The sequence below is a fragment of the Dipodomys ordii genome, unplaced genomic scaffold (assembly GCF_000151885.1).
Source record: "Dipodomys ordii isolate 6190 unplaced genomic scaffold, Dord_2.0 Scaffold56, whole genome shotgun sequence".
Lineage (NCBI taxonomy): Eukaryota > Metazoa > Chordata > Mammalia > Rodentia > Heteromyidae > Dipodomys > Dipodomys ordii.
In genome coordinates, this window is record NW_012267272.1 from 8,060,417 (window position 1) to 8,078,565 (window position 18,149).

Below are 18,149 nucleotides of genomic sequence, written 5' to 3' on the forward strand. Positions count from 1 at the left end.
TCTGTCCTGTGATGGCACACTTGGTGTGATTCTCTGGCTTAGGACTGTTCACTGGAGCACTAAAACTGCTTTCTATGCGAGAGCTTGTTTAGCCTTCAGCTTCTCCTCCGCCATCTTCCCGGCACCACTTGTTTAGTTTTATTGCGTGTTGCCACACTGACCCCCACTGACTTCCATGTGGTGTGTGTGCACGCCATGCTGCGTTTCCACCAGTAGTGACTGAACACTTGTTCATGTTGTTCCACATCCTCATCAGCATGTACTATTTTCAGCCTTTTGTATTTTAGTCAACATAACAAATGTGTAATGATGAGCAAGTCTATGAAGGCAAATAATGTCGAGCCTCTTTCCATAGGCCTACTGTATGTCTGTTGAGATCTTTGCTTTTCAGTTGGATTGTTTTCTTCTTTCCTTTCTGGTGGGACTGAGTGCCTTGCTGGACAGGCAGGTACTCTAACACTTGAGCCATGCATGTCCCTGGTCCTTTTCACTTTCATTATTTTTCAGATTGGTTATTTCCTGGTTCCATAAAATAACAAGGAGACCAGTTCTCAGACTGCCATCTCCCTACCCCTGCCTTCTTCCTGTGCAGCTAGTATCACAGGCATATACCCAAGATTGGAATTTTGTTAACTTTTTGTCCAGATTGGACTTGAACTTCTTCTATCCCACTGTAATTGCCTCTTGCATAGCTGTCATTACAGACATGTACCACATGCCAACTGTTTTCTTATAGAGTTTTCAGAATTCCTTATATGTTTTAATTAAAAGACCTAACAAGGGTCCCCTCTATAGCACAGTCTAGTGTGGTTGAGGAGGCATCTGTGGGAATAGAAGATCCTGCTTAGAAAATTCCTCTCCAGCTGGGAAGGTGGCTCAGTGGTAGAGCGCTTGCCTTGCATGCATGAGGCCCTGGGTTCGATTCCTCAGCACCACATAAGCAAAAAGAAAAAAGCCAGAAGTGGGAAGTGGCGCTGTGGCTCAGGTGGTAGAGCACTAGCCTTGAGCTGAAGAGCTGAGGGACAGCACCCAGGCCCAGAGTTCAGGCCTCACTACTGGACCCAAAAACAAACAAACAAAAAATTTTTTTTTCAGATAAAAACAAAAAAAAAAAGAAAATTCCTCTCTATTAACTAGGAGGGATAAAAACAAACTTTTTTTCTTTTTAATAAGCCATGGGAGCTTGAAACACGTGAAATTTAGATATCCAACTTTTGCCTATCAGTGTATCTAATATACTTTGAATTTCAGGTTTGGTTGCATTGTATCTTTTAATTTAGTGTTTGGCTTTAGAAGTATACCTATCATTGGTGACTAAAATGGTTCATTTAAATACATGCATGTATCTGAGATAAAATGTGTCCAATGAAAATGGGAAGGCTTAAGTGTCTTTGTGACATGGTAAGGCTTAAGTGTCTTTGTGACTACTTTGAAACACTACTGTATTTCTTTATGCACAATCATAGAAAGACAATCTATTACTTGGTATAGTACTAGTTATGAGCATTTTCTGGTTGATTCATATTGGTTTGTGACAGTAATACAAAGTTTATGTTTACCCCTCGCCCTAACACACACAATTTCATTGATAGGAAATTAAGATCCAGAGAGTTTAAAGCCACTCAGTTAAAATATGGCAGAGTTTGGAACTGATCTAGGTCTCTTCGGTCTTGAAATCTGGGCTCTTTCATAACATCTGCTACTCTTCATTTGCATATGTACTTGACTTCCTGGCTTCCAATGAAGAGCAATGGGTGACTGATACATTGGGATCTGCACTGGACCAGAAATGGGTCCACTGACTTAACAAGCTATCTAACTGAGGCTGATACAATAGATTCTACAGTATAAAAGGATAAAAAAGGCTATACATAATTATTCTGATAGCTGGGTTTTTTCATGTCCACCAGTTATGTAAAAGTTGAGAGAGTCCAGGTATAACCTTAACGAAAATAAATACCTCATGCTTTTTAACCTTTGACTTTGTGGTCCTAGGATAACAGATTTACCAAAGGCTTCCTCTGTATTTCAGACAGATTATGAGGGACAAGCTAAGAAACTGCTGGAACTGATGGAAAGCACAGATGTGATCATTGTTGCTGGAGGAGATGGGACGCTGCAGGAGGTATGGCTTTTTCTCTTTGAGGCTACTTTGAAAGCAAGAAAAAAAGACATTAAGTTTCAGAACAATGATGTAAGTACTTATCATTTAAGGAAATTTGTTTTTTCTTTCTTTTTTTTTTTGTGGATCATGAGGCTTGAACTCTGGGACTGAGTGCTGTCCCTCAGCTCTTCAGCTCAAGGTTAGTGCTCTACCACTTGAGCTACAGCACCACTTCCAGTTTTCTGGTGGTTTATTGGAGATAAGAGTTTCACAGACTTTCTTGCTGGGGCTGACTTTGAACTGCAATCCTCAGATCTCAGCCTCCTGAGTAGCTAGGATTACAGGCGTGAGCCACCAGCGCCCAGCTGGAAATTATTTTTCTTATAGTTTTTTTTTTTTTTAGGACAAATGTTTTAAACTAGTGTAGCTGTAACATTTTATAGGGGCTTCTATTTTATTTGTTTTTGTAAAACCCTCTATTCAACACAAGAGTTTATTATTAAACTTACTTGATAAAACAGAAGACAAAATGGTGGTGGGTAGGATAAGCTTGTTACACTTGGAAAACTTCTATAAAATAGTTCTGTTTGTAAAGGGTCCTTAGTTTCAATTATGAGAAATATTTCCTTTTCTTTTTTACAATTTTTTAAAATTTTATTGTTAAAATGTACAGAGGGGTTACAGTTACGTGAGTAAGGCAATGAGTACATGACTTGTTGATCATTGTTACCCCTTCCCTTCCTTGTGTTGTTCCACCATCCCTTCCCTCCCCCACCTCCCACACTCCTCTCTGGAGGCTGAGATCTGAGGATCATGGTTCTAAGCCAGCCCAGGCAGGAAATCCCATGAGACTTTTATCTCCAATTAAGCACCAGAAAACCAGAAGTGGTGCTGTGGCTCAAAATGGTAGAATGTTAGCTGTGAGCAAAAGAGCCCATAGGCAGTGCCCAGGCCTTGAAAAATTCCATGACCAACAAGAAATGAAAGAAGGAAAAAAAGAAAGAAAGAGAAAGAAAGAAAGAAAGAAAGAAAGAAAGGAAGGAAGGAAGGAGGAAAGAAAGAAGGGGAGAGGAATGGAGGGAGGGAGGAAGGAAAGGAGACAGGTAGGCAGGCAGACAGACAGGAAGGAAGAAAGGAAGAAAATTAATTTAAAAACTTAAAATTAAGGGGCTGGGAAGGTGGCTCAGTGGTAGATTGCTTGCCTTGCATGCATGAGGCTCTGGGTTCGATTCCTCAGCACCACATAAGCAAAAAGAAAAAAGCCGGAAGTGGCGCTGTGGCTCAGGTGGTAGAGCGCTAGCCTTGAGCTGAAGAGCTGAGGGACAGCGCCCAGGCCCAGAGCTCAGGCCCTACAAAAAAAAAAAACAAAATTAATTTAAAAACCGCCTGAAGTTGTAAAGTTTGTTTCCAATATCCTGTCCTGTGGGTATCCTTGTTGCAATGGGCCATCCTGTGTCCTTGTTTCAGCATTTTGTTATTCCCTTTCCCCTCCCCAGATTAGACATATGTATTTACAAGATGCAGGGTATCAAAATCAAGTACAGTGACAACAGGGGATATGCCATATAGGAGAAAGAACATACAAAGGAAACAACAACAAAAATAAATCACATGGTACATTTAAAACAATAACAGCGAAGACAGATCCTTACGAATAAAACTTAAAGATTCTTTTCAAGAGAATGTATATATCCATCTTTTTTTTTTTTCATTGCTAGCAACCAAACACTGGGCATTGTAAATGCTAGGCAAGCAGTCAACTGTGGAGTTGCCTTTGTTTTACTCTTATATAGTCTTAGTGAGATACCACTACACATCTGTTAGAATGGTCAAAACCAGCTGGGTGTGGTGAAATACCTATGCTATCACAGCTACTTGAGAGGCAGAGACAAGAGGACCAAAGGATTGATTCTACGCCAGTAGGCAAAGTTAGTGAGATCCTGTCTGAAAAACAAATTACAAGCAAAATGCCTGGAGGAGTGGCTCAAAAGACCGAAATTCAACCCCCATTACTTCAAAAAAGAAAGAAAAAAAAGAAAAGAAAACCTCAAAATGAACAATGTCAGATTATTAGAAAGACTATGGAGTAACAGGAATGCTTGCTTATGGCAGGTGGAAATCAAAACACATGTAAATGATGGCATTTGGGTGCTAATGTATTATGTATTATGGTAGGCTCTTCAGTGATAACAAATGTACCACTTGGTTGGAGGTTGTTGGTAATGGTTAGGGCACTGTGTGGGAACTCTGCATCTTCTCAATGTTGCTGGGAACATAAAACTTGTTTTAAAATAAAAGTTTACTTTTTTACTTTTTAATTTTTAAATTAATTTTAATTTTTAAATTAATTTTCTTCCTTTCTTCCTTCCTATCTGTCTGCCTGCCTGCCTGCCTCCCTTCCTTCTTCCCTCCCTCCCTTCCTCCCTCCATCCCTCTCCTCTTCTTCCTTCCTTCCTTCCTTCCTCCCTCCCTCTCTCCCTCCCTCCCTCCTTCCCTTCCCAGCTCCCTGGCCCTCCCTCTCTCTCTCTTTCTTTCTTTCTCTCTCTCTCTCTCCCTTCCTTCCTTCCTTCCTTCCTTTCTTTCTTTCTTCCTTTCCTCTTTCTTTTTTTCTTTCTTTCTTTTGTTCTTTCTTTCATTTCTTGTTGGTCATGGAATTTTTCAAGGCCTGGGCACTGCCCATGGGCTCTTTTGCTCACAGCTAACATTCTACCATTTTGAGCCACAGCACCACTTCTGGTTTTCTGGTGCTTAATTGGAGATAAAAGTCTCATGGGATTTCCTGCCTGGGCTGGCTTAGAACCATGATCCTCAGATCTCAGCCTCCAGAGAGGAGGCTAGGATTAGAGGCATGAGCCACCAGCACCTGGCTAAAGGTTTGCTAATGTAAAAAAGTGATACACTCTTACTGCTTGCTTTCACCCAGCGAAGAGAGTGTTTTGTCCTGCAAGTGTTCTTTCATCCCCATAATAAGCCAGTGCAGTCTTTACGTACCAGAAGTCCCTGGAGAGTCCAATGGAGGGGATTTTGCCTGATGCTCATTAGCCCATCCTCTCCCCTTCATACCCACACCTCATTTCTGATTGCCTTTCATCTCCATTTGGTAGCTTCCTGTGTATGTAGGGGTCAGAAGCTAATAGCAGACAATGCTGTCCTGTTTGACTTGGCACTTGTGTGAGCCTTCCTAAGCTTCTTTTAGAAAAAGGCTTTGATAATGAACTTGTAATTGTTTTTATGGCTTTTTAATGAAGTGTGAAGAGTTCTTATAGCATAACTACAAAGAAGGAAATAGACCTCTTTCAGATGAGGGAGGTTTCAGCGCTTACTTGACAAAATGTTTTGAAGGAAAGAAAATGAATTATGTATTTACTATATTTGGAGCCATTAAAATAGGCATTGATTAAAAGAAGATTATGGAGAATATATCAAATATATCACATATATCAAATGTGAAAAAATGGCTAATGATTACTCAATGTGATAGAATTGTGAGAAATTATTTTTCTTCAGATATCTTTCAGTTTCATAATAGTATTTCCCCTTTTTGTATTCCTCAATAAAAACCATTTACTTTTGCAAATTTTACTGAGTATATCAAAGTAGTTTTTCCTATTTGACTGCTTCTTAGTGAATTGTATAATTAATATCTACGTCACATTTTATATATAGAACTTAAAACACAGACATTAGTCATAGGTTCTATAACACATGACCTTACTAATATAATATGGGGTTTTTGTAATTATTTTAGCCTTAATAGATCCTAGGTCAAAGATAAAATCCAATTTAGCTCTAATCCTATTTGAAAATACAGCATGTTTTAAGATTCAGTATATCATTTAACATAGTTTCTAGGAAGAAAATGTATAAGTTTATGGTCCATGAAAACTGAATCCATAAACAAAATAACACGTTGTTTATAATATATTTTTTTAACATTTGTAGGTTGTTACAGGAGTTCTTCGAAGAACAGATGAGGTAAGCTTTCCCTAAAAGAATAATTACATTTTGAGTTTTTATTTTCTATTCTTTTCACTTTTATTCTTTATCTGACCCTCCATGTTTTAAGTATACACACACACACACACACACACACACACACACACACTATAAGTAAGGTTTTTGGTGATATGAAATTTTTGGGTGTATGATTTTTTTTTTAACCCAGGGCCTTGTTTATGCTAAGCAAGTGCTCTACAACTTGAGTTATACCTCCAGCCCATTTTTCACTTATTTTTTTGTTCTGAGGACAGGGTCATGCTCTATTCAAATGCAAGATCTTCCTGTCTTACCGTCTGGAATAGCTGGGGCTATATGTGTATACCACCATGCCTGGCCACCATGTTGTATTTTAAATTGTGATAGGATTAGATTATAGAAAAGACAGTACCGCTGCCTCTGTCATAAGATATGCTAATAAACCCCCTCCAGCCTTTCTGTAGTGTGTGTGTGTGTGTGTGTGTGTACGTGTGCACGTGTGCGCGCACTGGTCCTGGGGTTTGAACTCAGGGCCTGGTTGCTGTCCTTGAGTTTTTTTGCTCAAGGCTAGCATGCTGTCACTTGAGCTACAGCTCCACTTTTGGCTTTGGCTTTTTTGATAGTTTATTAGAAATAATAGTATCATGGACTTTGCTGCCAGGGCTGGCTTCAAACCACAATCCTCAGATCTCAGCCTCCTGAGTAGTTAGGATTATAGGCATGAGCCACTGGTACCCAGCTGCTTTTTTTTTTTTTTTTTTTGCTGGTCCTGGGGCTTGAACTCAGGGCCTGGGTGCTGTTTCTCAGTCTATTTGTGCTCAAGGCTAGCACTCTACCATTTAAGCCACAGTGCCACTTCCAGTCTTTTCTGAGTAGTTTATATGGAGATAAGTGTCTCACAGACTTTATTGCCTGGTCTGGCTTCAAACTGTGATCCTCAGATCTCAGTCTCCTGAGTAGCTAGGATTATAGTGTGAGCCACCAGCACCCAGCAACTTTTTCTTCTTAATCCTGCCTGCCCTGTAATTTATAACAGTTTTGTATAAAACAAAATTTTTGAGCTGGATGTGTAACTGAAAGTGGTAGAGCACTTATCTGGGGTTCGTTGTTAAAACATCTGAAGCAAAATGGCAAATGCTAACATTTGTTAAATCTGGGTAGTGGATTCATTTGTTAAATCTGATTATTTATAGTATTATCTCACGTATTTTTTTAGAAGAGTTAAAATATGAATGAAAACAACAAAACAGATCCTTCTTGGTCCCTTTAATAATAATTTGTGCTCTGGATAGCCTTTGAAGGTCCTTAAAGTATCTACTGTATTTGCTGCATTTAATTAAATCTGCTGCTATGCTATTACCTGTGCCACTTGATTTGCTTGTTCTCTTTGCCTTATTTGTACTTGAGATTATTTCGTGTCATTGATCAATGTACACGTTTCTAATTGAATTTAGTCTGCTACTTTTTCAAATAGTATAATGACAGGGTGCAGTCTCTGTCATACTAATGTATCGATCCAACAGCTGTTAAGTTCTGCATTAGCTTAACTAAGTTTCTTTTAAAACAGTTCTCATTAATGAGTTATCCAGGTGTTTCTTCCAAATTCCAAGTCATTGTATTTCCCTTGTTTGCTTTGCTTTAGGGACTGCTCATTGATAGGTAGTATTTTATTACTGGCCTAGAGATGGGGGAGGGGAGATAGGGAGGCTGACATAGGACTAGTTACTTGGTTATGGTGGATGCACATTGCTGGTCCACTGAGCCTTATCTCTGCCATACAACAAAATGTTCTCTTTTTGTTTCCTCAGGCTACCTTCAGTAAGATTCCCATTGGATTTATCCCACTGGGACAGACCAGTAGTTTGAGCCATACCCTCTTTGCTGACAGTGGAAACAAAGTCCAGTAGGTTGTCAATATGGAATGTTGGCATCTGTGGGTGAGCGAGCTTGGGAATGAATAAAAAGTTTGTTTTTTTTTATTTTGAGTTTTGATAGCCTGAAACCTGAAATAATTGGGAGGAGAGTTCAATCTTCCAGGTCACTGAGAAGTTTCCCACTTGGGTTGTGAGACTGTCTCATCTAATAGGAAGTTCCCTGTGGGGTGTGAAGTGAATTCTTTATGTCCTCAGTCATGAAGCTGTCTCTCATCCAAAGTGTTTTTATGCTTTCACATTGTAAGAGTCTTTTGCGAGGGTAGATTCACACAGATCATTTGTTGGCTTTAAATATACACAATAACAAATGCCAAGTCCCTTGTGAAGACTGAACTGAGAGCTTTGGCTGCATTATCTTGATGCTAGAAATAGCTAAAACCCCAACTACAGTCTCATCCTTTGGGACTGCCTAAAGTGGTAGACAATATGGATAAAGTAGACAAGGAAAAGCACTGTTGCCTGGACATCTACATTAAATTGATATGAGTCTTAACAAAAAGTCTTCTGACTGTTCAGGAGTCAGGCTGATTGTTGTTATTATTATCCTATTTTCTTGAAAGCATTATATGATCAAAGCATAGTCTTTCAAAACGGTAAGGATCTTCAATTTCAGGGCCAACTTTCACAGTGATTAATAACAACCCCGAGCAAGTGGTTGTCAGAAAGATCTGAGTAAGTAGAGAGATATCTGAGAGTCTTTAAGCTTTGTGACACATTAGAAGTAAGTAAATCTTTGCTGAATGAATTAGTTGAAAATTCCTTGTAACTTTTCTATTTATAATCTTCTAGACCAGTGATGATGATGATGATAGTAATAAGATTGAGGTGATTTTTTTTTCTTTTTTGGCTAGGGTATTTTTCTGCTTTGGAATGTTTTCATTAAGCGGATTCTCAGATTGATTTTTGCTGTTGTAATTCTAGGAATCAACTATTGTATCTTTTAACACATTTATTTATTTTTAAAGCTTGTGTGCAAGATAACCACTAGACATACATACAGATATATGTCAGACCTTTGTTCTGTTCAGCAATTGAATAGGCATCCCAAGGCCTAGAAAACAGGAGAGGCCTTTTCAGTAGATAATACTTTTTGGTTGCAATTTGGAATTTTTGAAGGCCAATAGATAACAATAAATGAGTTATTAAAGAATTTTTGCATACCTGAGATAAATCTCATTGAGTTTGGGTCCTGATTATGTTAGCGAACTTGTGCCAACACAGGCTATTTGAATTACTTTAGCCAATATTTCCAAGTACTCTCTCTCTCTCTGTATATGTGTGTGTGTGTATATGTATATGTATATATATATATGTATGTATGTATGTATGTATGTATGTCAATGATCAGTTAGATCATTTTCTTTGGAGAATCCCTTTCCTTTCCAAAAGCTATTTTATGTGGCATGTGCAAACCCCGAGGATCTGAAATAACATTGAGCATTTTAGGAGTTGATTTCTCCCTATTGTAAAAATAGTGTTGTTGCTAATTCTAGTTATAATTTAAAGATTTATAAAACTTAATTTTTAAGCATGCCTCAGGGATCTTAAGTAATGAAATAATTTGCTCTGGGTTCAGGATTTCACAGACCTCTGAACATGGCAATTGCCTGAGGCTGTTTAAAAAGAGCAAAGCTTGCTTCTTGCCCTGATGTCAAATTTTCTTGTACCATAATCACTGCAGAAGAAAAAAGAACCATTTTCTTAGACTCTGGAATGTTGCAAGTAAATAATTCTGAAAGTGCTGTTCCATGGTTCATAATTGCTTTATTTCGAACTTCCAGTTACTACCGGAGAATGATAAATTAAGGTTGCTTGTTAGTTATCTTCTGCCACGTAAAGTGTTTTGAGTTGCAGTAGTTCTCTAAAAGTACGTTCTGGGCCTGTCAGGGTACTCAGTGCTGTCCAGAGTGAGGGGTGCTCCTTCTGGACCAAGTCCTGTTCAGTGGCTTTTTTCAGAGCCTGTGTGCTCCTGTTCATACCAAGTCAGTCTAAGCTTGACAGTGGACTCTTCCTATGTGCAATCTCATTTTTTAAATGGTTACGTGCTACCCAGGTGGCATCCATAATGGAAGGAAAAACTAAGATAAATATGTCTTTATAGAGAAATAAGAGTAAGTACAGTGATTTCAACATGCTTACCAGGGAGCACCATATATATCTCTATCTATCTATCTATCTATCTACACACATATACATATACATACATACACCCACATATATTTTTAAATTTTATTTATTCTTGCATAGTTCATGGGGCTTGAACTCAGGGCCTGAATACTGCCTGTGAGCTTTTTTGCTCAAGGCTAGCACTCTACTATTTGAGCCACAGCTTCAACTTTTGGCTTTTTGCTTGTTAATTATAGATAAGAGTCTCACAAACTTTCCTGCCTAGACTGGATTCAACCTGAGATCCTCAGATCTCAGCCTCCTGAGTAGCTAGGATTACAGGCATGAGCCCAGCAACGTGTATGTATGTGTGTGTGCGTGTTTACACGCACGCACACACTCGCATGTATTTGATGTTCATGGGAGCTGAACTCTGAGCCTGAGCACTGTCTTTCAGCTCTTCAGCTCAAGTCTAGTGCCCTACCACTTGAGCCACAGTGCCGCTTCTGGCTTTTTTCTGCTTATGTGGTGCTGAGGAATCAAATCCAGGGCCTCATGCATGCAAGGCAAGTGCTCTACCACTGAGCCACCTTCCCAGCCCACGTATATTTTTGAGATTTTAAAGTATCTTAAGTTGTACTTAGCTTTGTTGGGTTTTTTTGTATATTTTTTTATTGTAAATGTACTGTACAGAGGTGTTACAGTTACATGAGTAAGGTAATGAGTACATTTCCTATCGTGCATTGTTACCCCCTCCTTTGTTCTTTTCCTACCATCCTTCCCTCCCCATCTTCCCGACTCCTCCCCCCACCCACCAAGTTGTAAAGTTCGTTTTCAACATAGTGTCTTGTACATCTCATTGTTACAATGGGTCAACCTGTATCCTTATTTCAGCATTCTGTTAATTTCCCTTCCACTCCCCAAATTAGAAAAATGTATATACATGATGCAGGGCACCGGAATCAAATACAGTGAAAACAGGGGTTATACCATGGGGGAAGAACATACATGGGGGAAGAAACAGAAAAATGATATAGTACCTTATAAATGCTTAGCTTTGTTAAATCACCAGGTTAAGTAGGCATGAAGTATGTGTCAGCTTGGTCACAGTGATGGCGAGACTCCAAGAGCTTGCAGACTGTAGATGTGGGCAGCCTTCCCAGACAGAGGGCCCCTGTTCATTGTGCCTGCTCTGGCATCTGAATAACTTGACTTAATCTTTCTGAACCTCCCATTTCTTCACCCTATTTTTAGCTAATTCATTCTGGATTAATTCATTCTGTATTGTGAAATGTACAATAATAGTATTTCAGTTAAACAGCTGAAGTCAAGACTAACTAGGTAAGCACAGTTGTGATGAGTAGAATTACCTGATACATGGCCAACTATATATTTATTGGAAATTTATTTGAGAGGGACAAACAATAAATGACATACTATGCAATTATCGATTCAAGATGCTATAAGTAAATCAGACAAGTATCAAGTTGATAACTTTCTGCTCCATTACTAAATGCTTTACCTAGAAAGTATTTTTTTTAATCATTTTATTGCTATTCCTATCAGTTATCATAGAAAGGTGGGCTTCCTTCTCCCAGTCTGTATGTGGCAGTGCAGATTAGGATCAGCCATGTAGGTGACAGTCTTAATTCCTTGAATAGAAATCAGTTTCCTCCTCTCCTCTCCTCTCCTCTCCTCTCCTCTCCTCTCCTCTCCCCTCTCCTCCCCTCCCCTCCCTTCCCCTCCCCTCTCCTCTCCTCTGCTCCTTCCCTCCCCCTCCCCTCTCCTCTCCTCTGCTCCTTCCCTCCCCTCCCCTCCCCTCCCCTCCTCTCTTTCTTCTGTTTTAAGGTTTGAAATCAGGATTTTGCTCATTAGACAAGAGTTGTACCATGTTAGTCTCATCTCCAGCCCTTTTCAGATAGCATTTCTTTTTGTGCACATTAGCCTTAGGCCTAAACCTTCACACCCACACCTTTTGCATTCTTAGAATTATAGGCCTGTTCCACTATGCCTGGTTTGTTGATTGAGATGGAGCCTCACTAAGTTTTTGTCTAGACTTGTTGTCTGGACCATGTTCCTCCTGATCGCTGCCTCCCAAGAGTCTGTGATTGCAGGTGTGAGCCAACAGACACAGCCTAATGTGGTTCTAAATGACCCTCTCTGTAAGTGTAAACTCCAGACAGAATAACTATGTTACTTACAATAGTCTAACAAAGGCAACAGAATATTAACATGGCTTATCCTTTACATAAACAGGAACTATGTAGGATAAATCTAACAAAATGTGCAAAATTTATATGCTGGAAACTACACATCAATAAAGAAAAGCCAGGAAGACCTAAATAAATGGAGAAAAATTAATGTTCGGGATGGCCAGACTCAACCCTGAGGGTCAGTTCTCTCCAAATGGATCTATAAATTCAATACAACCTCAGAGCACAGGAAGACTATTTATAAAAATTGACTGAGTAATTAAAAATTTATATAGAAAAATAAAGTAGAATAGCCAAAAAATCAGAAAAATGATTATCAGATGTTAAGAACTTACTGTTTTACTCAGAACAGTGTAGTGTTGGCAAGAGAAGTGACATGTCAGTCAGTAGAAGAGAATCACACGTTAGGCTCACACTCATGAATTATTGACTTACAGGAAAAGCCAAGGCTGCTCAGTAGAGAAGGGACAGTATTTTCAACAAATGTGCTGAAAAACTAGACAATAAAATGCAAAGAATTAAACCTCAGTCCACTTTTCACATTGTATATATAAAAATGTCATATGTAATCCTAGCTACTTAGGAAGCTGAGATCTGAGGATCACTGTTTGAAGTCAGCCAAGTCAGAAGAGTCTGTGAGACTCTTATCACCAGTAAACTACAGAAAAGCCAGAAGTAGAGCTGTGGCTCAACTAGTAGAGTACTACTCTTGAGTGAAAAAACTCAGAGACTGTGCCCTTGCTCTGACTCCATGACTGGCAAAAATAAATAAACAAGTAATAATAAGTAATGGATCCTAGATCTAGGTAAAACCTTAAGTTACAAAGCTTCTAGAAGAAAATTGGTAGTTATTAGAAAAAATGAAAATTAAATCCTTGATGAAATGCCACTATACATCTATTAGAATGGCTTGCAGGAACAATAGCAACCAAACATAAAACAAAACAAAAAACTTGACAGCACCAAGCTACTGATGTGTGTCCAGCAATGAAAATTCCCATTGCCAGCACTGATATTACAGGAAATGATGTGGCTTTTTTTTTTTTATAAAATTAGTTTCATACTTACTATGTGACCAGTCATAGTTCTAGGTATTTACGCCAAAAGAAATGAAGATACATGTTCACACAAAAACCTACATCTGGCTGTTTTTAGAAACTTAGAACTTAGGATACTGCCAAGGTCTATCTTTCAGTTGGTTAATGGAGAAGATAAACAAATACTGATACATCCAAACAGGGGGTCACGTCTGAGAGACTCATGAATAGAGCCAGTGAACTATTGGCGACCAAGGCTGGAGGCTCTGTGTAGTCAACAATATTGTGAGCTCCTTCTGGGAGCTTAACTAGGATCCCATCGTAAATATCAGAGAAAAATCCCATGTTTCTGCAATGGATAAGGGAAAAGGAAACAGCTGAGATACACTCCAAGGTCTGCCTTTTAGGAGAAAGTAGTGAAGCAGAGCCTGGAATAACCAGGGCTTACAGACATAGGGGAAGGGAAATGCTGAACTCCAGTCAGCTCTAGCCCTTGGTGTGGAGAAGAAAAATGCCCAACTCCAGCTGACCCTTACTGGCCTGTCTGATCATACAGAGAGAAAAAGTTGTGAATTATTGGAAAGATAATGAGAGAATCAACATCTGTGAAGATTATGTAACATCCTTCTTTTTTTGTCGGGGCTTGAATTCTGGGCCTGGGCATTATCCCTCAGCTCTTCAGCTCCAGGTGAGCACTCTACCACTTAAGCCACAGCACCACTTCTGGTTTTCTGATGGTTAATTGAGATAAGAAAATCTCTCAGACTTTCCTTCCTGGGCTGGCTTTGAACCACAATCGTCAGATCTCAGCCTCCTGAGTAGCTTGGATTACAGGCGTGAGCCACTGGCACCCGGATGGCATAATATACTTCTAATTAACACATGTATAAGAGAAAAAAACTGATGTGAAATGCAGAAGTATTTTGAACTAAATGAAGATAAATCACAACTTAGCAAAATCTATGGGATGCAGCAGAAGCTATACTTAGAGGGAAATTAGCAGCACTGGATGTACAAATTAAAAAAGAAGAACCATAATCAAAGTTTCCACTATAGCAAACAAGGAATGCACAGTAAATTAAATCCAAAGTAGAAAGAATAAAAGAATAAGAATTAGAGCAGAAACCAATGAAATTGAACACTGGAAATAGCAAAAAAATTTAAAAACTCAATTTTTTTTTCTTGAAGAGTTCAGTAAGATCAGGAAGTCTCTAGTTAGCTTAAGTAAGAAAAAAAAGTCTGGGTACAGTGACTTACACCTATAATCCCAATGATTGTGGAGGTATAGAATTAGGATGTGATCTGGTCTCAGGTAAAAACTCAAAACCCTATCTGAAAATTAACTTAAAGCAAAAAGGACTACAAGGGTGGATCAAATGGTAGAATGCTTGCCTAGTAACCAGATGGCCCTGAATTCATACCCTGGTACTGCACACACATACAAAGAGAAAAAAAAAAGAACACGAACTACTAATATTAGTGATGAAAGAGAGCTGATTGCTACAGATTCTGTGATCATTAAAGGGGTAATACATAGTATGAACAACTCTATCAATAAATTTGATAGCCTCAGTAAAATAGACTGGTTCTTCCTTGATAGAACTTGACATTCATACAAGAAGAATAGACAATAGGTTAATGGAATAACAAATTGTGTTAATGCAGACAGTGGAATATTGTTCAGTTATAGAAAGATGTATGATCAAACCTCAAACAAGCATACAGTAACTTACATGCATATTGCTGAGTAAAAGAAGCTCATGGAAAAAGGCTACACATTAGGATTCTAACTGTTTGTTCTGATTCGATGAAACTGAATGTAGTAAAAGGGTGGCTTCCTGCTAGGGCTGAAGGGGAGGGTATACAAAAACAAGAGTAGAGGATTTTTAGGACAATGAAACAGATTGGTTGTATACTACAGCGGAAAACATGTACCAGTTTACATTTGACCAGACCCATAGACTGATGGAAACTGGTAGAATGTGATACACCAGTGTAAGTTCATCACTTGTGACAAATGTGTGTAACAGGGGTTGTTGATCATAGAGGAGGGTATATGAATGTGGGGACAGGGGATAGGTGGAAAAATCTCAGTACAATCCCCTTCATTTTGCCATGAATCTAAGAAGGACCTAAAAAATCAAAGTGGTTCTTTCAAACTTAGCTAATTCTACCTCCTTGGGTAAGCCTCAGGGAAGAGTTCTTACCTCCTCAACTTGGCTTAACATTAAAATGACCTTTCATCACTTATATATTGACCCTTATACCCCACTGTTGCTACTAATTCAATTTGAACTGCAATCTGGATCAGGTAAAATTCGGGTGAGAAGACAATGCTGAGTGCGGCCAGGGATGGAGGGGAAGGTATAAAAAGACAGCATAGAAGATTTTTGCAACAGTAATACTTTGACTATAAGACTAATAAATTGAAACATACCAGGTACATATGGTTATGAATGATTTCATAGTGATACTGAGAAAATAAATAAAAATGTTAAACTGAGCACTTTGAGATGATGTTGGGAATCATCCTGTTAACTCGAAAATTAAAGAATCATTTGTCCTGACTTTCCCATATTATCTGTATTACAGGGTGTCTAGCTTGTTAATGAGGGCAAATTTCTTAGTAGAGTAGATAATAAATTAGAATGGTTATCAGAGTGAAAGGATTGCCAGTTTGGAACTTCATTGCTTGATGAATCTAGGCAGTGATTTTCACTGGCTGCAATTATCACAGAACGAGAGATGACCAGATGTTACGGAGTTCCTGATGGAAGAGCATGCCACCACATGGGGATTGGTGTTGCCAAAAACTCAAAAGCTGAATTAGCAGCAGATTTCCTATTCTCAGTACAGATCATCAGAAAATACAAGTAGTGACCATGTATTTTAATGCCTTAAGGGCTAAAATCAGTAAAATATAAGTCCTCAAACAGTCACTAAGACAAACAGTGAAATTAAGAGTACAGCTATAGAGTAGAAAACTTGTAACACACAAGCCAACTCAGAAGTCTTTGTCTTGGGCTGGGAAGGTGGCTCAGTTGTAGAGTGCTTGCCTTGCATGCATGAGGCCCTGGGTTCAATTCCTCAGTACCACATAAGCAGAAGTGGCGCAGTGGCGCAAGTGGTAGAACTCTAGCCTTGAGCTGAAGAGCTGAGGGACAGTGCCCAAAGCCCAGAGTTCAGGCCGACAGAAAAAAAAAAAATCTTTGTCTTTTGTACATATATATAATGAACTATTTATGGTTGAAATAGTAAAGTATCTAAGATTTGCTTTAATTGGTACAAGTTAGTGGGCAGGTGTGGGACATAAGGTTGGCTATATGTTAACTGTTGAGGAATATAAAGATATAAAGGAATTCATGTTACACTATTCGCTGTAGTTTTTATATATTGAAGTTCTATAAAGTTATTCATTCAACAAATGCTGTGTGTATTATACCATGCCCTGTGCTAATGCAGCATTTATTTTGGTCAGTAAGTGAACATTAGATTGGCACTAGCTTGTGGAATTTTTCAGTCTCTGGATGGCAGATGATAATGAGATACACATGATAGAGCTGTTGTTGTAGTGCATGCCTGCAATCCTAGCACTTGAGAGGCTGAGGCAGGATTGTGCGTGTGAGGCCAGCCTGCAATACAGAGTGAGGCCCTGTCAAAAAAAAAAAAAAAGAGAAATGGGTGAAGAGGAGGAGAAGGAGAAAGGGCAGAGTAAGGAAGGAGTATAGAAGTTGATTTATCATCTGTAGTGAATAGATGATAAGGAACTGTGGAAAAGGATCTAGGGCTGGATGGAGCGGGCCTTTCTGAGATGGTGAAATGCAGTCAGATTGGAAGGATGAGAACAGCAAGTCAACGGCTAGATTAAGGGAGGGGCAGGCAGACACTCCGAGGAAGTACTTGATGAGAGTCAGCTTATTCTCTCTACTCTGAGAGCAAGTATCTTATTAACTAGCCACTTGGTGTAACGTTTCTTTTGTTGACTCTATGTTGTGCATTTCTGTGTGGCTACTCTTGAATCAAAGTAAAATACAACTCCACAATTGCTTCTAAGCCTGTCAGATTCACAAGCTCTGAATGGATATCAATGGTATATACCTTTTGATGAGTACTTTCTTACATACAGACTTTTCAAAAGATTGTCAAATCATACATAAGAATAGTCTCGTGTCTTTGAACAAAAGAATCAGAGATGAAAATGAAGCGTGTCTTCAGAGTCCTGGAAACTGGAGAAATATGTCTAAGGCCTGACTCATATTTTGCTTAGATAGCGGCAACAAATTCTGTCCTTTAGTCACCGTTCTGGTGGCTGAGTAAAAAGGAATGTTTTTCAAGTGCCTGAATTTCTTACAATAACTAAAAGATGTTTCATTATTATTTAAGTACCTTAGTTTGCCATGATAAATATGAGGCACAATGGGGAGGGTAAATATTAAAGAAATAAATGATTGATACCTGGTGTAAACTTCCTGCCAGAGGCTCTCTTTGAGATTTCTACTGTACTTTTATCAGTAATTGTCTCATACAACAACTTTGTTCTGTTTTCTTGGACCATTTAAAAACACAGTTTTGTTTATTGCCTGGCCCATCTGCTAGTATTCTGGGCAGCCGTGTGTGTGTGTGTGTGTGTGTGTGTGTGTGTGTGAAGTGGGCATTAGGAGGTGTTATTTTCCATAACATGATCATTTTCTCCATCTGCTAGTATTCTGGGCAGCCGTGTGTGTGTGTGTGTGTGTGTGTGTGTGTGTGTGTGTGTGTGTGTGTGTGTGTGTGTGTTATT

At 38.9% G+C, this 18,149-nt stretch overlaps 1 protein-coding gene across 1 annotated transcript in view; it reads left to right on the forward strand.

Annotated features, from left to right (window-relative positions):
- Agk (acylglycerol kinase) overlaps positions 1-18,149 on the forward strand; it is an 80,025-nt gene that overhangs the window by 34,522 nt on the left and 27,354 nt on the right. Inside the window, exons 5-7 of the mRNA XM_013021636.1 lie at positions 2,033-2,125; positions 6,047-6,079; positions 7,888-7,982. Of these exons, the coding sequence (XP_012877090.1) occupies positions 2,033-2,125; positions 6,047-6,079; positions 7,888-7,982 (221 nt within the window). The remainder of the gene's footprint in view (positions 1-2,032; positions 2,126-6,046; positions 6,080-7,887; positions 7,983-18,149) is intronic.